Source organism: Peromyscus eremicus, chromosome 20, assembly GCF_949786415.1.
Source record: "Peromyscus eremicus chromosome 20, PerEre_H2_v1, whole genome shotgun sequence".
NCBI lineage: Eukaryota > Metazoa > Chordata > Mammalia > Rodentia > Cricetidae > Peromyscus > Peromyscus eremicus.
This window is the reverse complement of record NC_081436.1, coordinates 1470963-1490382: the sequence shown is the minus strand read 5'-3', so window position 1 is coordinate 1490382 and position 19420 is coordinate 1470963. Positions and strand designations below refer to the sequence as shown.

The following is a 19420-nucleotide window of genomic DNA, read 5'->3' as shown; positions in this document are numbered from 1 at the left end:
GCAGCCACAGCCGCTGCCTCACCTCCAAGCAGCAGGTCACAGGGCTGAGCCCAGCCTCAGAGGCAAAATGCAGGACTGGGTTTTCTGGATAATCTAAGTAGTTTTCATCAACAGTGCACCTGAGCTGAGTGAGCTGAAGCCCCAGAAACAGTGAGGATTTCTCTCTTGTCCTTTGAGCCCCGCACACACACAGTGGTCAGTAGGGTGGGGACCATTGTCATCTCAGTGTTAGATGTCCTCCTCATTATGGGGTCCCACTGAGGGTGTTGCACCCTTTCTAGGTCTGATTATGTTTGATAAGTTCTTGAGCCTACTGATACTTGAGTGATTTTAATACACATACCGAGCATATGTTCTCAATCTATTATACTTGCATACATTAATAGGTGGTACCTTTTCACTTTTTTAAAATTAGTTTATGTGTTTTGCCTGCATATGTATCTATGCACCATATGTGAGAGTTACAGACAGTTGTGAGCTGCCATGTGGACGATGGCAATTGAAACTTGGTCCTCTGGAAGAGCAGTCAGTGCTCTTAACCGCTGAGTCATCTCTCTGGCGAAGCCTTTTCACTTAGGAATAAGTTATCAATCTAGGTCTCACGGGTGGTGCTGGTGGTATATATGTGCAGAGTCATCCTGCCTCTGCACTCAAGCTGGAGCCAAATCATGCTTGTAAGAGCTGTGCAAGGCAAGACAAAGCCTAAAAGCCACTGTTTTACACACTAGAGAATAACTTCAAAGCAAGCACAGCCTCATCCTAATACCCTCTTCTGCAGCACCTCAGGCTATATTTATTTTTTTTTAATGTCAGGTGTGGTGAAATGCACCCTTTTTTGTTAAATATTTATTGGAGGTGAGTGAGAATGCATGCTGACATGGCCCAAGTGTACAGCTCAGAGGACAACTGGCAGGACTCAGTCCTTTCCTTCCACCAGGTGGGTCCAGGGGTTGAACTCAGGTCTTCAGGTTTGGCAACAAATCCCTTTACCCTCTGATCCATCTCGCCAGACCCAGCACCTCACTGATTAAAGTCAATTTATAAATAAAATGCTGATTGGCCAGTAGCCAGGCAGGAAGTGTAGGTGGGACAAGCAGAGAAGAGAATTCTGGGAAGTGGAAGGCTGAGACAGGGAGATGCTGCCAGCCACTACCATGAAAAGCGAGATGTAAGGTACCGGTAAGCCATGAGCCATGTGGCAACTTATAGACTAATAGAAATGGGTTGATTTAAGGTATAAGAACAGTTAGCAAGAAGCCTGCCACGGCCATACAGTTTGTAAGCAATATAAGTCTCTGTGTTTACTTGGTTGGGTCTGAGCAGCTGCGGGACTGGCGAGTGAGAGAGATTTGTCCTGACTGTGGGCCAGGCAGGACTGGAGAAAACTTCAGCTACACAAAAACAAAAACAAAGAACAACAAAAAACAGGGGCTGGAGAGATGGCTCAGAGGTTAAGAGCACTGGCTGCTCTTCCAGAGATCCTGAGTTCAATTCCCAGCAACCACATGGTGGCTCGCAACCATCTGTAATGGGATCTGGTGCCCTCTTCTGGCCTGTAGGCAGAACACTCACTGTCTACATACTAAATAAATAAATAAATCTTAAAAAAAAAGACGAATTATTACAGTTAGAGATCTAGCTTACTAGCAGAGTGCTCTTGTCTAGCAAGTTCAAAGTTCAAGCTCAAGGCTCTGGGTTCAATTCCAAGCACAGAAGAAAAAAATTTGAGACAAGTCCTCACTGTATCCCTGGCTGTCCTCAAACTCACTGTGTAGACCAGAATGGCCTGGAACTCAGAGATCTGCCTGCCCCTCCCTCCCAAGAGCTGAGTTTGAGGTTATGCACCACCAGTCCTGTTTAATTATTTCATTATCCCTACAGAGATTAACTAGCCCACCTCCTAGTTCAGCCATAAACCTGGAAGAAGGAGAGGGGGATTTAGGGATGGGTTTGATCAGTGTATGTATGTATATAAAAATTTGTCAAAAAATAAAGAGGCTGGAGAGATGGCTCAGTGGTTAAGAGCACTGACTTCCTCAAGAGTCCCCTGGTTCAATTCCCAGAAGCCACATGAAATTCACAACTGTCTGTAACTCCAGTTCCAGGAGTCATCACACACACACACACACACACACACACACACACACACACACAAAGCATCAATGCACATAAAATAAATAAATCTTTAAAAATTGAGGATCCCATCATTGGGCTGGTCTATATGTTTTTAGCTCTCTGAATATTTTTTAAAAGAAAAGAGAAAGTGTTGGCATAATCATGATGGCGACCATGTCATCAGTCCCAAAGATCTCCTTGTGCTCCTTTGTAATCCCTCCCTTCCATTACCACCCCCTTCCTCAGGATACCACTCATTTGCTTAAAAAATCATATTTATTCATTTATTCATTTTTTTCTTTTTTCTTTTTTTTCTTTCTTTCAAGACAGGGTTTCTTTGTGTAGCTTTGCACTTGTCCTGGAACTCACTCTGTGGCCCAGGCTAGCCTCAAACTCACAGAGATCCACCTGCCTCTGCCTCCCAAGTGCTGGGATTAAAGGCGTGCGCCACCACCGCCCGGCTATTCGTTCTGTACATGAGTTTATATGTGTGTGTGCATATGCACATACACACAAGTACGTTGTGGAACAGGTATGGAGGTCAGAGGACAGCTTGCAGGAGGCGATCACTCCTTCAAACATTGGGTCCCAGGGGTAGAACGCAGGCCATCAGGATTGGCAGCAAGTGCCTCCACCTGCTGAGCTATCTCCCTGGCCCTGCATTTTCCTAAAATTCTGTGTAAGAGAAATCGAACACTGCTGTCTTTGGTGGGTGTGTCTGCTTTCTTTCACTCAGCGCAGTTATCTTGAGATTTGTCCATGTTGTACAAGTCTGTGCACTCATACAGTTTCAATTATTGTAGCAGATGACAGATAAATTAAGAAGGGGAAAGGGGGCCCACAGGATGGCTCAGTGGGTAAAGATACTTGCAGCCAAGCCCGTTGATCTGAGTGTGAGTCCTGGACCCCACGAGGTGGAAGGAAAGAACCAACTCCCACAAGTTGCTCTCTTACTGCCTCACACATGTAGCACACGTGTGCACGTGTATACACACAAGCACACTAAATAAATGTAATTGTTTACATATTTTAAAATTTTATTTATTTACTTTGTGTGTATGGATGTTTTGTCTACGTGTGTGTGCCACATGCATGCCTGATGCCCTTGGAGAGCCTGGGACTGGAATTATAGATGATTGGGAACCATCATAAGCTTTAACTTGGTAGCCCATCATGGCAGGGAGGGCTTGGCACCAGGAATGCCTCTGGTGGTGGGAGTGTGAGGCAGTGTTCCTCACATCTTGGAGATGAGGAAGCAAAGAGCTTGGGCTCGCACCAGAATCAGGTAACAATTTTAGGAACTGTGCCTGCCCAATAACCCACTCCTGATAGGTAGACTTAAAAGTTCTTTGACCTCCCAAAACAGCACCACCTGGGGAATCACATGTGTTGTGGAATATTATTTTAACTAGGCAAAGATGTGCTACATTTGTTTATGCTGAGGAATATTACTTTAACTGTGTAAAGGTGTGTTGCTTTTGTTTATGCTGCATTTGTTTAATTATGAAAAGATGTGTTACATATGTTTCCCCTTGCCTGCCTAAGGCACCTTAGGTCTAATAAAGAGCTGAACTGCCAATAGCTAGGCAGAGAAAGAATAGGCAGGGCTGGCAGGAAGAGAGAACAAATAGGAGGAGAAATCTAGGCTCAAGAGGAGGAGGAGGAGGAGAGAATGAGGGAGGTGCTCAGGGCAAAAAGCCGGGCAGACACAGAGAAGCAGTGAAAGTAAGATAGACAGAAACCGGGCAGTGGTGGAGCACGCCTTTAACACTTGGGAGGCAGAGCCAGGCGGATCTTTGTGAGTTCGAGGCCAGCCTGGGCTACCAAGTGAGTTCCAGGAAAAGGCGCAAAGCTACACAGAGAAACCCTGTCTTGAAAAACCAAAAAAAAAAAAAAAAAAAAAAAAGAGCACTGACTTCTCTTCTAGAGGACCCAGATTGAATTCTCAGCACCCACATGGCAGTTCACAACCATCTGTAACTCCAGGCTCAGGGGATCTGATGCCCTCCTCTGGCTTCCAAGGGTACCAGGCACGTGCATGGTCTCACACATATGCAGGCACACACACACACACACACACACACACACACACATACACACACACACACAAAGTAAATACATTTAACCCAGAAACCAGGGATGATGGTGCACACCTTTAATTCCAGCACTTGGGAAGCAGAGAAGCAGAGGCAGGTAGATCTCTGTGAGTTTGAGGCCAGCCTGGTCTGCAAAGTGAGTTCCAGGACAGCCAGGGCTACACAGAAAAATCTTGTCTCCAAAAACAAAATCAAAACAAACAAAAAAAGCATTCCTGCCTGACAGTTTCCAGTAAGAACAATTCTTACTCCTGCAGTGTGTTTATGTCATAAATGTATAATATGGTTAGATTAATTTGTCACTTTTTACATTCTATCCCAGAATATTCTGGCATCCCAGACAGATGATTTTTCAGTCCTGGGGCTCAAGCACAGGGCCTCATACATGTTAGGTGAGTTATTTTTCACTGAGCTACATCCCCAGTGCCACCAGCTGAGTTTTTAAGCTGTTTATCCTGTGTGGATGAGTATAGCTTGTATACTACATGTCCACAAGATAAAAGAAATGATTTCAAATATCTATGTCCTAATGAAGTGATAAATGTTTGAAGAGATTTCTTTAGCCAAATAGCAGCATGTACATGTAATAAATCTCACCTGGCACTCCATTAATATGTACAGCATATTAATTAAGTCAATGTTTATTTTTTAAGTATGCAATGGATGGACAAATGTGTAGCATGAATCTTAAAAGTTCTTATTAATAAAAACAAACCTGAGGCCAGTTATTGGGGAGAACGCTGGAAGATCAGAGAAGCAGAACAAGCCACAGCCACCTCACCTTGACAGTTCCTCAGGTGATCCTGATTCCTCAGACAGGAAGCCTCTGTCCTCATCCGAATGGGTCTCAGCTCAAAAGCCTAAAAGCTTAACTGGCCCTAGTTCCTGGTTTTCATGCGTTATATACCTTTCTGCTCCCTGTCATCACTTCCTGGGATTAAAGGCATGAGTCACCATGCCTGGCTGTTTCCAGTATGGCCTTGAATTCACAGAGATCCGAATGGATCTCTGCCTCCCAAGTGATAGGATTAAAGGCATATGTGTCACTATTTTCTGGCCTCTATGTCCATCTAGTAGCTGTTCTGTTCACTGACCCCAGATAAGTTTATTAGGGTGCACAATATTTTGGGGAACATAATATCACCACACAAATGTCAACACTAAATTCCTTGGGAGCACAAACCTATTGTGTCCACATCTCCCAGTTACAGTCACATAAACAGATGTTCTATAGATGTATTTTAATAATTACAATTAAAAATAATTGCATCTGCTTTTATTCATTTAACTACACAAAAAGAAAGTTCCAGATCCCCACAAGCTACTTTTTGTTCACTAATCATTCCCAACTCCAAACTGCTTAACTCTGCTCCATTCTCAGCTCTCCTCTCTCTGATGTTCCGAGGCCCTGGGAACCTAGAACGTGTTAAGCACACACATGTACATACATATGCACTTCCCCGTTTCCCCGTCCTCCACCTTTGTGTCTTCCTTGGACTCTCTGCCTGTGTTCCCTTCCAGCCCTTCCAGCCCTTGTTGGAACAATCTTTTTATATGCTGCGTGAAGAGTGTCTCTGTTTAACCTCACCCGCTAAGGCACCTTCTGATTGGTTTAAAAAAGAGCTGAGTGGCCAATAGCTAGTCAGGAGAGCATAGGCAGGACTTTCAGGGAGAGATAGGGACTCTGGAAAAGAATCTCAGACACGAGATTCGCCAGCCAGATGTGGAGGAAGTTGGACGTACGGCACTGAGGCGAGGTAATGAGCCAGGCGGCATAACGGAGATGAATGTAAAAGAGTTAATTTAAGTTTTAAGAGCTAGTTGGGAACAAGCCTAAGCTAAGGCCAAGATTTCATAATTAGTAAAAACTCTCCATGTCATTATTCGAGAACTAGTGAACTAGTGATATATATATATATATATATATATATATATATATATATATATATATATATGACCTGTTACAAGCTGTAGCTAGAGTTTTCCTGCCTGGCCCACAGTCAGGACAAATCTCTATCACCTGCCAGTCCCACAGCCTCAGACCCGATCAAGTAAACACAGACTTATATTGGTTACAAACTGTATGGCCATGGCAGGCTTCTTGCTAACTGTTCTTACAGCTTAAATTAATCCATTTCCATTAATCTATACCTTGCCGCATGGCTCATGGCTTACCGGCATCTTCATATGCTGTTTCTCATCGTGGCGGCTGGCAGTGTCTCTCTGACTCAGCCTTCCACTTCCCAGCTTTATTTTCCTCCTTGTCCCGCCTACACTTCCTGCCTAGCCACTGGCCAATCAGTGTTTTATTTATTGACTAATTAGCAACACATTTGCCATACAGAACACCCCACAGCAACAAGCCCTGCCCATCTTTTCTCCTGACTTCATTAAAAAGCCCTGTTGTAGCTGGGCGGTGGTGGCGCACGCCTTTAATCCCAGCACTCGGGAGGCAGAACCAGGCAGATCTCTGAGTTCGAGGCCAGCCTGGTCTACAGAGCGAGTTCCAGGACAGCCAAGACTACACAGAGAAACTCTATCTCGAAAAACAAAGCAAAAAAAAAAAAAAAAAAGGTATAAAGATATAAAATGGCCACACAGATGGGCAAGAGGTGGCAGAACCCAGAAAGGGTTTAGTTCTCCTGAGCCTAAAGCTTGGAGACTTGGGAAAGAAATTACCCCTGAAAAACCAATGACACCACACCTTCACTTCCTCTTGTCTCAATTCAAGAACTAAGATGAGAAACTGTCAAACAGTGCTGGAGAAGGTGACCCAGATAGCCGGCCGAACTGTTTGTAATTACAGAGCTCCACCCTCAGGGTTAAGAACGCCAAAATGAGAGCTGGGCTCTGTGGTGAGGGGATCTGTATAGAGTACCCCTCAAGGCTTTTGAGGGGGAGACTTAACCAAGACAGCACTTCAGCAGAGCATGCTGAGGGTTGTGGGAGGCCAGACGGCAGGAAACAGGCTGGACATCAGCTATGGTTGTCACAGTACTCCAGCCAGACCTATGTTCTCTCCCTGCACTTCCTCTCTGAGTCTTCCTAGCCCAGGTATGCAGCCTTCTTGTCAAACTTAAAGCTGAAAATAGTCCAGACAGTCCTCTCCTTCTGCCTCCTGTTATCAAAAGGAAGTCCGTGCCTGAGGATGCACGGGACGTTGGAGCTTCGCGCTTCAGTGATTAGAAGTGTGTGGTGTGTGAAAGGAGTCCCTACCAAGTTTATGGACAAACCTATATCATAGGCCAAGGCTAATCTATGTGAGCCCTGGCACCAGCTTCTCAGCAAAGATTCTCATGCAGACTCCCACACCATGTGCTCCACGTCTCTTTTCTGGGTGCTAAGGCAGATGGCATCCCAAAAGGAGGAAAAGCAGAATTCAAGGACCTGCAAGGAGACTTGTGCCCAGGCAGGAATGAACATGCCTCTCTGGAAGGATGAGGAAAGGGGACTTTCCTGCCGGGATAAATGCATTCCTGCATTGTGTAGTGCTGCAGAGAGGGACCAAGAGAGCCCCATGAGCAGAGAATCACAGGGAGGGGAAATGGGGAGCGCCAGGATGGAGTGGTGTTAGACATTAGCGGAATAATAGGGTTTCTCTACAAAAGTGGAGTACAACGTCTTCAAAAGACCCACTGAGAAGACCCCAGCAGGGAGTCATCTTCCTCCTTCCCAACTTCCCATAGGCTCTTCAGTCATATTCAGAAGCAGCAAACAGGAGTCCATAAGAAAGGCCCTAGCCAGAAGCATTTGCAGTGGAAAAAAGTTAATAAATAATAGGGATAAAGGTTTGGACAGGAACCACGCTCTGGGGTCAGAACACAGAGGAGGCGCTCCAGGGCCTTGGTGGAAGATAGTGGTCACTTTTTCCTGCCTGTTCAATCTGTGTCCGTAACTCCTGGCAACGGGAAATCATCACTTTCCAAACGCGGCTAGTCCTAAAATCTCAGAGGAGCCACGGGCGGTTCTTTTTATTTTGTATTTGCTTAAAAGCTCAGGAAGCCCTTGCTGACATTCTTGCTTGGGGGCCCAGAATTTAAACTTAGTCACTGTCCGGAGCCCTTGTTTTAGGAAAGAATGAGATTGCTGTTGCATAACTCAGGATTGTGCTGGCGGGGTGGACCAATGCAGCGGTCCCACTTCTTCCCTGAGACTTCGCTCACCCCTGCCCAGGGTGGAAATATGCCTTGGGATGAGCAGGCACTGCCTTTGGATGGACCCACTGGAGATGGCCAGGCAAATGAGTGTAGAGGGACTGAAATTCTCAGGCCAGTCCCTTCCCAAACCCTGTGGACACAAAACAGTCTGAGAAATCCAGAAGACCCAAGGAATGACCAGAGACAGGAGAAAGCTTGAGGAAGAGAGAGTCATGGAGGGACGAGTTAGCTTGAAGGGCAGAGAGGAGGAGGACACCTGGTCTGCGGCCAGATGACTGTCCCTAAAAGCATCTAGAATATAATCCCCTACTTTTACCCACACCCTGCAGGCGTTCAGGACCCCCTTTCCCTGAACTGGGCGCTCAGCCCACTCTCAGGCAGTGCTGGGTTTGCTACAATTTACTCAAGGTGATTGATTCATCATCTCACTGCTGCTCTGGCAACCTTTTGTATCATCTCCGCAGACCAGATTCTCTGGTTTTATTGTTTTGTTTTGTTTTGTTTTCACAGACACAGGCCTGGAGACTTTATTTTGCCCCTTCCCCATTTTACCCTCTCTCTCCTCTCTTGGGTCTACTTCTTGCCTGTGGTAGGAACTTCTGCCCAGATGCCAATTATGTCTCTCCTAGCGCTTACCGACCCCCCCCCCCATATCACGATCTCTTCTTGGTTCACATTTAGCTTCCCCCAGCCCCCCATCTTATCTGCAGGAGTACCTACTGGTCCTTCGTCTTCCTGTACGTACACGCATGCTAACTGGATTTCAGGTTCGCTGTCCTCCCCTTCGCTCCCCCCTATCCCACAGTCCCTTTAGCCAGATGTACAGCTCCCAAATTCTGGGCGAGATTCCCAGGAACAAAGCAAGAAGAAGAAGAAGAAGAAGAAAAAAAAAAAATCAGAACAATTTTGGAAGTAAACAGCAGCTGAGAAGAAGGAGGGAGCGGAAAGCCGGGTGGATCCAGGTGGGTGGCCCTCCAGTCCCTCCAGTCTAGGGTATGCCCCTGCCCTCTTTCCCTCCCCTTTCACCTGGCTTTTAAGGGCAGACCCGGCCAGCTGCTTCACAAAGCAGAGGAGCAGCGGCTCGCTGCGCTACGCTCGCTCTCTGGAAGGAGTGCACTGGGCAAAAACCTCTGACCATGACCCAGGACAGGCTGCCCCCTCAGCCTCTGCTGCTGCTGCTGCTAACTCTGTTGCTGGCTGCGGGCTCAGGGTCTGCCTCCACGCGCGGGGTGCAGGCCAGCAGCTGTCGCGGGGGCTGCGTGGAGGAGGAAGGCGCGGGGTCGCCTGCAGAAGGCTGTGCAGAAGCCGGGGGCTGTCTCAGGAGAGAGGGGCAGCCGTGTGGGGTCTACATCCCTAAGTGTGCCCCAGGACTGCAGTGCCAACCGCGAGAGAACGAAGAGACCCCTCTGCGGGCGCTGCTGATGGGCCAGGGTCGCTGTCTCCGCCCCAGGGGGCCGTCGGGTGAGTTCATGTCCACCCCGCCGTCCACCTGCCCACCTCAGATAGGAGAAGTTAGTCTTTCCTGGTAAGAACCTGGATCGACGCAGATGGGCAGCCTCTTTGAGCTTTCTGGGACCGGCCTATTGGTTCCTCCCAGGCCTTGAGTGGAACGTGAAGCGGAAAGATCAGGGGAAAAATTATGAGGCTGCCTGTGGCTAGGGGCACCTGAGACCACGGAAGGGAGATGTCCGGACTCTCCATTCTCCCTTTCCCCTACTTACTTTCTCCTGGGGGAAAGGGGCATATGTAGGAAGAGGATGGAGAGTTTTCGTTTTAGCTATCCCTTGTAAACTGGCAGGCTCATCTCCATCACTAATGGCCCGTGATGGAGACAGGACGTGGGTTCCGTATGGAGGAGGAGGAAAGGGAACCTCAGACTCGAGTTCCCCACACTGAGAAATGTCTCCTGCTCCTCTTTCAATGACGGTGTTGGGAGCACCTGATCCCCGAAGTCTAGAAGAAAAGATACTAAGTAGTAACAGGCTAGACCAGGCACAGTGGGCAGGCCCTGGAGGGCCCGGGGAGAGCCAGGTGGGCAAAGAAGGAATCTACCAAATCAGGCTTATTATTTAAACCTGGTCAGAATTGCGTGCCCTCTCTGCCCCACCCTACTACCCCCGGGGATGAGCACAGGAGACTGAGTCATTGGGTGGGTGGGACCAGAGTGAGTCAGCACCCAAAAGCTGGGGGTGAGGAGGCGACTGGACGCTGGAAGGTAGTAAGAGCCCTTGGTTTTTCCATAGAAATCGAAGAGAAATTAATTTGGATCCCTGGGCATGGTGCTGCATGCCTGTAATTCCAGCACTTAGGAGGTGGAGGCAGGAAGGTCGTCAGTTCAGCATCATCCTTGGCTACATAATATCAGGCCAGCCCAAACTACACACCCTGTCTCACACACACACAGGGTGAGGGGTGGGAGGGGGTTGGAGTCCCATTCCTTGGTGTCAGAGCCCAGGCTTCTAGGGCTCCTCTTAGAAGGTGTGTTTTGGTTGGAAAAGGCAGTTTGAAGCATCATCACAGTTTGCACTAAATGCACGGAGTGTAAGGTACAAGGTCTGAGGAACATGTGGTACCCAGGGAATAAGGGTTAAGAAGACTACAGAGGAAGTGGAGTTTTAAAAAATGAAAGTTTATCTTTTGACACGTTGCTGTACTTTCCCTAGCTTCGTCCTAGCCCTGGCTTACTTCTGTCTCCCCTCCCAGTCCTGAGCACCCAGAAACTCTCCAGAACCAGGTGCAACCTGCAGGTTGGAAGCCTCTTATTCCCTGCTCCTTTGCAGCCTTCAAGGCATCCTGGTTAAAGGTTGAATCCAGAGGCTCCTGGACCACTAGAGTTGAACAGGGACAAAAAGGAAGAGGTCCCTATGCAAGGCCCTCAAAGTAACATCTCAGGCCTGGGAGGGGCGGACTGACTCATTGGAGGGGTCACTACAGGGTCACACATTCCACTGGGTCCCTATTGACTCCCCCCACCCCACACGCCACTTTTTCTTTCCATCTCCCTGGCTTGGTGTGCCCTCTTCTGGCCCCTAGTGGAATAGGCAAGTCTTTTCACAGGAAGCCTAAAGGCTGGAAATTATGCTCCATGTTCACTCCAAGTTTTTGCTTTCCAAGATGTTCTCCCTTATAAGACTTGAAATTGTTCTGGGAGGCCGGGAGGTGGTGGCGCACACCTTTAATCCCAGCACTCGGGAAGCAGAAGCTGGTGGAGCTCTGTGAGTTCGAGGCCAGCCTGGTCTACAGAGCTAGATCCAGGACAGCTAAGGCTACACAGAAAAACCCTGGGGGGGGGGGGTTGGGGGGAACGGGGGAGGAGTGAGGGGAGGGGGGAGGCGGTTGCTTTGGGAAATATTATCAGGAGCAGTAACCTAACTGTGTTTTGTAGGATTTTATTTTTTTTTTATTTTTTTTATTTTTTTTTTTTAAAGATTTATTTATTACATATACAGCATATATGACTGAAGGCCAGAAGAGGGCACCAGATCTCATTACAGATGGTTGTGAGCCACCATGTGGTTGCTGGGAATTGAACTCAAGACCTTTGGAAGAGCAGTCAGTGCTCTTAACCTCTGAGCCATCTCTCCAGCCCTGTAGGATTTTATTTTTATTTCACATGTGTGGATGTTCTGCCTGCACATATGTCTGTGTACCACATGGGTTCCCAAAGGGGGCTTGGATCCTCTGCAACTAGTCACAGACAGCTGCTGTGAGACACCATGAGGATGCTGAGAATTGAACTCTGGTCCTCTGGAAGAGTAGCCAGTGCTCTTAACTGCTGAACAGTCTCTCCAGCCCCTGTTGAGTAGACCAGACTAGTCTCGAGCTTGTGGCGGTCCTCTTACCTAGCCTCCCAAGTGCTGGGATTATAGGCACACACCACCATACCCAACAATATAATTATCTGTCAGAGGAAGAAACAGCAGCCAGGATAAGGCTGGGAGAAAAACTGTCTACTTTTAGTTCCTAAAGTTGTCAGTTGCTTTCATTTTAACCAGTAGAGATGCACCAGGGCTCATGTGGAACTAGCCTTTGGCCTTGACTGATTTCTGATTTCTTCTCCCATTCTTCTTGTGACCACAGAAGAGACTACAAAGGAAAGTAAACCTCACGGAGGTGCCTCCCGCCAACGTGATGCAAGCCACAGAGACCGGCAGAAGAATCCAGGGACCTCCACCACCCCTATAAGGCCCAATCCAGGGGGTGTTCAAGACTCTGAGATGGTTCGTGCAGGGCTGGTAGGGTTCAGAGGACTGGAGATTCTCCCTGGGGAAGTCTGGACCAGGCAGGCTCCTGGAATTCTGAGCACCACCCCCACCCACCCCTGTTCCTTTCTAGGGCCCTTGTCGCAGACACTTGGATTCAGTACTGCGGCAGCTCCAGACTGAAGTCTTCCGAGGCGGGGCACAGGGGATCTATGTGCCGAATTGTGACCTCAGAGGCTTCTACAGAAAGCAGCAGGTGAGAAGAAGCTGGGAAGGGAGAAAGAGAACTTACCAAGCTGCAAAAAAAAAAAAAAAAAAAAAAAAAAAAAAAAAAAAAAAAAAAAACCACAAAAAGGATATTGGATGTGCTGGGGCATGCTAGGTAGATAGGAGCTCGTCCCTGTCTCAGAAACAAACAAACCAGGACACACACACACACACACACACACACACACACACACACACACACACAAACTACTTCCCCTGCCTCTCAGGATCTTCCAACTTTAAGACCCATAGAGACATGAAAAGAGTCAGGGAGATTGTAAGTTCAAGGCCTGCCTGGCCTAAAAACAGTGAGCCTCTGCCTCACAACAAATGGTAAAACAGAAAGAAGTATGATTTGAAAGGGGGGAAAAAAGCCAACCATTTCAATAGAGGACTTAGAAGTCACCTTTAGGCAGAGGCTGTCAGAGGAGGGCCCTGGGAATCCTCTGGAGGCATGTGAGCTGGTGGAGCCCAATCTGCATCTTCTAACTGGGCCTTCTGGGGTAGGCTGAGAACACCCATTTCTAACACAAAGGAGATGCGGGGTGCTGTTGATTTGGGACTATTGTTCTGGCCCAGCAGGGTGGGCCCTGTTCAGCAGGTGAAGGGACTAAGAACTCTTAATTTGTTTCTCCTGCTGGAAGCCTCAGCCCTCACCCTGCTCTGTGCCTCTCTCTCCAGTGCCGTTCCTCTCTGGGGAATCGCCGTGGTCCCTGCTGGTGTGTGGATCCAACGGGCCGACCCTTGCCCGTGTCTCCAGATGGCCATGGGAGCTCTCAGTGCTCTGCCAGGAACACTGGCTAAAGCAGGGCGGGAGCCTCCAGGATACTTTCCAGAGCACAGGAACTATGTGTGGGGTGATGAGTAACTCAGGGGCTTTGTGCCCCAAGACCTGCCTTCAGGCCCTGTACCATTGTTCCCCTCACCCTTGGGCCTTTCACATCTAGTCAGAAAAATTGTTGTTGGCTTGGGGTACTAATAAAGCTGTGTTGGGGGCGCCTCTGGTCTATATCTTTGCGTCCATCCTTCCCTTACAGCTCTGGAGCCCCAGGCTCTCTACCATCACTCCCAGTATTCTGCCTTCCCAGCAGACCACTGCTGGTCTCTTCTGCTGTCCTAGAAATGCAGTAGACTGCCACTGGCATGGGCCTCAAGCCCTCTAGCCTCATCCAGATACCCACCTGGAGTTCCCTCGTGGGGACTGATTGAGATCATGGCCTGCATGCAAATCAGTACTGCCGCACCTGATTACCGGTGAGATTGTGGTGGCCGCAGCCTTGTTTCCACTGCTGATCTTTGGACTGATGGAGGCGAAGGATTAATGGTTAATCCCTAGCAGGAACTTGCCAAAAGGGGAGTCCCAAAGTGCTCACCTGCCCTACTTCCTACCCAAAAGGAAGAAACAAATTATTCAGGCTCTATGTGGTTTACCCAGGCTACCTTATTTATGCTGGCACTCACCTGATGAGGTAGGGACTTTGTGCCCCATTTCCCCCCCCCCCTTAGAAACTTAAATTTGGGCCACTTTCCTGCAGTTACATAGGTAGGCATGGCTATCCCGGCACCACTTAGTGTTGAATAAGTGTGCGTCTGACCTTTCTGCTCACGTGGGAACCCAAGGTGTACAGAAGAGCTGACATTCAGGGGCATTGAGGGACCTCAACATCACACAAGTTACAAATGCAGCCCCCAACAAAAATACCGTTGAACACATGTAACTACAGTCCTCGATGTGTACCCTCAGAAAGCTGAATATGAGGTGAATGAAGATGTTTCTGGCCCCTCCCTGACCTTCAGCTTTCATGGAGAGAGCCAGGAGGTGCCCTGCTACGTGATAAGCCTCAGGGAGGCAAAGTCCCCCTGCCACCCAGTCTTAGGCACAGATTCACCCCTGAAAGTGAGATAGCAAGCATGAACCTGGCTGTTGGTTGGGGGCAGAGAGGCTGTGACATGCAGCAGACAGAGAGCCAGGATCTGAGAAGCGCTGCCTTCTGATAACCTATAACCCCCAGCCCCCTCCAGAGAGGACTTTAGTCTCTGGAGCTGTCAGCTCTCCGAGTGGGATAAGAGCTCCGTAGGTAGGCTGAGAAGGGAAGGAAGAAGAGGACCGCTGCCCACCACCCACTCCAGACTGCCACCATGGAGCCAAAGGGGTCCCAACTGCGGCGAAGAGAAGGGCTGGGGGAGGAGCAGCAGAAGGGAGTCTGTGGGGAAGGTGAGCCCCCTCCGCCCCTCCCCCGCCGGCCTGAGGTGGGTGTGTCCTGCTTTGCAGAGTTGGGTGTGCTGCTGGGAGCCCCTTCCTTGCTATCCTGGGAAGCCAGAGAAGGCGGTTTCTGCACTATCCCCCATACTACTAGGACTGGCAATGGAGGAAAGAGATGTTCAGAGCGTGGCCTTGCCTTCACTGAGGGTGAATGGAGTACTCTCCTGTGTTCTGGGTCCCCTGTTTCCAGCAACTGATTCAGGCTCTTTCTTGCCAATGGCCTCATTCACTGCACATATCACTCCCCCTTTTAATGACTCTACTCACGATTCTAAATATTGACAGGGGAACAGAGGCTGGTGAGCACACAGCACATTTTCCAGGTCAAGGTCAGCTCTGCCTAGAGCCCTAATTCCTCCCTCTGGGGTATCCCTTTTGGTTCTTCCTCCTAGGAAACATTAAGACGCACAGAACCCCAGACTTGGTGCAATGGACCCGACATTTGGAGGTGAGGGTCACAGAGGGTGGTCTGGGCTGGGGTTGGAGCTCAGCTGGTAGAGTGCTAACCTATCGTAATGAAGACTGGGATTGGTCCTAGCACCACATAAACCTGATGTGACAGCATATAACTATAATCCCAGCTCTTGGGAAGTAGAGACAGGAGGATCAGAAGTTTGGGGTCATCCTTGGCTACACTTCCAAACCAGCCTGGGCTACCTGAGACTGGGTGTGGTGGTGTGTGCCTTTGATCCCAGCACTTGTGAGGCAGAGGCAGGTGGATCTCTGAGTTAGAGAGTTCAAGACTACCCTGGCCTACAGAACAAGTTCACGGACAGCCAGGGCTACACAGAAAAGAAAAAAAAAAAGTTTTCAAACTCACAGTTAGAATTAAGGTTAACTGGAGGGCGGCATTGAAGCCTAAATCACCAGTTACTGCTTAGCTTTTTTTTTTTTTTTCATTAATTTCTAGTAATAATCAGAGATAAGACCTCTCTTTTAAAATTGGTGGTGGTGGTGGTGGTGGTGGTGGTGGTGGTGGTGTGTGTGTGTGTGAGAGAGAGAGAGAGAGAGATTTTCAGAAGTCAGTTCTCTCCACTGTGGGTTCGGGATCAGAATCAAGTCACAAGGCTTGCACAATAAATGCTTTAAATGCTTTTACCTTCTGGGCCATCTCACCAGCCCCAGTTTTTGTTATAAATATTTTAAAACTTCAGTTAAGTTGTCTGGTAACATTGTTCAGATAATGCCAACCTAGATCCCACCCACCCCCAATTTAAAACAAATAATCTATTAGGTTTGTTTACATCTTATAAATTAAAAAGAATCAGGCTAGCAAGGCGGTGGTAGCACACGCCTTTAATCCCAATATTCAGCAGGCAGAGGCAGGCAGAACTCTTTTTTTTTTTTTTAATTTATTTATTTTTATGTGGTCTGGTGTGAAGGTGTCGGATCCCCTGGAACTAGAGTTACAGACAGTTGTGAGCTGCCATGTGGGTGCTGGAAATTGAACCTGGGTCCTCTGGAAGAACAGTCAGTGCTCTTAACCACTGAGCCATCTCTCCAGCCCCCAGGCAGAACTCTTGAGTTCAAGGCCAATCTAGTCTATGGGGTGAGTTCCAGAACAGCCAGGGCTACACAGAAAACAAAACAAAACACAAAAACAAAAAAGAGAGAGAAAAAATAATTGGGCTAAGACAGAGTTGTTTAAAACATAGGTCTTTGGGCAAGGACCAAGAGTCCGCTGGTGAGGTCTTACTGTTATTGTGGCTAGAGTTCAGAGGTTATGGAGTGAGGACTGGAGGTGATCTGTCTCAAATTCTGACTCAGTGAGTGGCAGCCTCACACCTACTGCCATTTTTTTTTTCTTTGAGATGAGTCACTCGCTCAAGCTGGACAAAAACTTATCACCCTCCTGCCTCGGCCTCCGAGCAGCAGGGATTACAGGTGTATGCTACCATATTCAGCCTCTGCTAAGGCTCTTTGTCCTCACTGATGCGCCAAGAAGATAGACAGAGTTGGGGAAGCTCTGGGGTCATGCTTACCTCTTCCTGTTCCTAGCACTTAAACACTGCATGGTTCAGAGCAGCTCAGTAAATGCAGGTCAAGGGAGGAATGGCTGGCGGGAGGAACAACGCCTCTAGCCAGGCTCTGTCCTGTAGGCTGTGAAGACCCAGTTTCTGGAGCAAGCCCAGAGACAGTTGGCGGAGCTGCTGGATCGGGCCATGTGGGAGGCTGTGCAAGCTTACCCCCAAGACAGACCAGTTCCCTCCACTGCCCCAGATACCGCAAGCAAGTGAGTCTGAGGGTCCCGCACAGGTGCCCTTCCGGCCGTATGCCCCTTGGCCAGCCTTGGCGAGACCCTGGCTTCAGCGTTCCCTGGCTCCCCCGGTTACCCGGTCTTCACGGCGCTGGCTTCCATCTTTCAGGTCTTGCTCTGCCCCAACCCTGACCTTCTCCTGAAACCGCTCCTGCTCCTATTACTGTCCACATGGCACTGCCCTCCACCCTCTTCCTTTGGGGCCGGGGTCTGAAAACTGTCTCAATCTAGGACCCGGGAATTACCCCATGTGAAACGGAAAGTTTTCATCACCCGAAAGTCACTGCTCGAGTAAGTGGCGGGGAGGACAAAGGACAAGAAAAGGTTTGACTAGGGGTCCCACAGACATCACAGTTCTCATGCACGGGCTTCGGTGGTCTGCTGGGAGGGTCTGGAGAGGTCTCTGCCTCGGTGTTATCGAGGGAGACAAATCAGCAGGAGGAGATGCCCCAGCCACAGGCTTGCCCTCATCAGGGAGTTCTGGATTCCGGGGCCCCACACCCCTCACGTGTACAGTCCTGCTGAAGACCCTTCCATCCTGACTCTCGGACTCCTTCCTTCCAGTGAGCTGATGGAGGTGCAGCATTTCCGAACCATCTACCACATGTTCATCGCGGGTTTATGTGTCTTGATCATCAGTACCCTGGCCATTGACTTCATTGATGAGGGCAGGTAGGTCCCTCCCACAGACACAGTGACCTAATCACATGCCCCCCCTTACCTCCCATACCTGTCTTGAACCTTCTTTCCCTAGCCTGGAATGGCCTACACCCTCTCAAATGCTTCTCCATGGTAATCTTGCCTTAAAACAGATGTAAGGCATGCACATACACACACACACACACACACACACACACACACACACACACACACAGGCTCTCAACTACTCAATTCAGGTAACTTCCATTGACTTTCTACCAAGTACAAGCCAGGTCCAGATAGATGAGGGTGAAGTCCATCCCCACCTTTGAACTACCTCCCATCCCTTGGAGAGGATTGACAGACACAGACCTCAGAGGAAGACCTTCCCTTGGAGGTCTGTATTTTGGTGTTCCCAACCTATCCCAAAGACAGGCTTAAGGAGTTGTAAAAGGGAGAGGATGAAGGACCTACAGGTTCAGCTACAAGCCCTTACTCTAGTAAAATGCCTATTATTAAATATACGAGTAGTGCACACCTTTAATCCCAGCAGTCAGGAGGTTGAGGTAGGTGGATCTCTATGAGTTCCAGGCCAGCTTGGTCTATGTAGAAAGTTCCAGGCCAGCCAGGGCTACATAATAAGAGGCTATCTCAAACAAACAAACAAAAATAAAAGAATAAGAGTATTATTATAGGGATCAAATCTCAGTAAAATGTCAAATCAGGCTGAAGTTATTTTGTTTGTTTGAGACAGGGTTTCTCTGTGTGACTCTGGCTGTCCTGGAACTGGCTCTGGAGACCAGGCTGGCCTGGAACTCAGAGATCCACCTGCCTCTGTCTTCTGAGTGCTGGGATCAAAGGCGTGCACCACCACACCCTTCTCAGGCTGAAGATATTGTTCAGTAGTAGACCACTTGACTATTGAGTATGAGGCCCAGGGTTCTACCTCCAGCATCACCTCTAAAGTTTAAATATACATTTTACCACAAATATACAGTCCTTAGCCACCTTCATCAATCCCAGTGTGCTCCCCAGAACTAACAGGTCTTAACTTTTCTGTGCACTGAGGATTAAACCTGCAAGATCACCGTGGTAGGTAAACATTGCACCACTGAGCCACACACCCCAGCCTAGGTTGGCCTAGAACTTTTGATCCTCTGTCTCTGCCTTCTGCCAAGTAACTAAGGTTATAGGTGAGAGCCACCAGGCCTGGTCTGTTTTTGTTTTGTTTTGTTTTAAGACAGGGTTTCTATGTGTAGTCCTGGCTGTCTTAGAACTTACTCTGTAGACCAGGCTGGCCTGGAACTCACAGAGATCTGCCTGCCTCTATCTCCCAAGTGCTGGGATTAAAGGTGTGCGCCACCACAGACCCGCAGGCCTGGATTTCTTTGTTTAATAGTTTGAATTTGCCACAGAGTGTTTTC

General features: G+C 48.6%; 1 protein-coding gene across 1 annotated transcript; it reads left to right on the top strand.

Annotated features, from left to right (window-relative positions):
- Positions 1–9302: 9302 nt before the first annotated feature.
- Igfbp6 (insulin like growth factor binding protein 6) lies at positions 9303–13842 on the top strand. The gene is made up of 4 exons (XM_059247691.1): positions 9303–9829; positions 12449–12588; positions 12704–12826; positions 13519–13842. Exons 1-4 carry the CDS (start codon positions 9505–9507, stop codon positions 13639–13641), a joined length of 711 nt encoding a protein of 236 aa, XP_059103674.1. The 5' UTR covers positions 9303–9504; the 3' UTR covers positions 13642–13842.
- Positions 13843–19420: the final 5578 nt, after the last annotated feature.

Excerpts from the sequence above, each read along its gene's own strand:
- Igfbp6 (XM_059247691.1), top strand. The coding sequence starts at position 9,505 with ATGACCCAGGACAGGCTGCCCCCTCAGCCTCTGCTGCTGCTGCTGCTA. Across the intron at positions 9,830-12,448 it reads CCGCCCCAGGGGGCCGTCGG|AAGAGACTACAAAGGAAAGT; the intron begins GTGAGTTCATGT and ends TTGTGACCACAG. Across the intron at positions 12,589-12,703 it reads GTGTTCAAGACTCTGAGATG|GGCCCTTGTCGCAGACACTT; the intron begins GTTCGTGCAGGG and ends GTTCCTTTCTAG.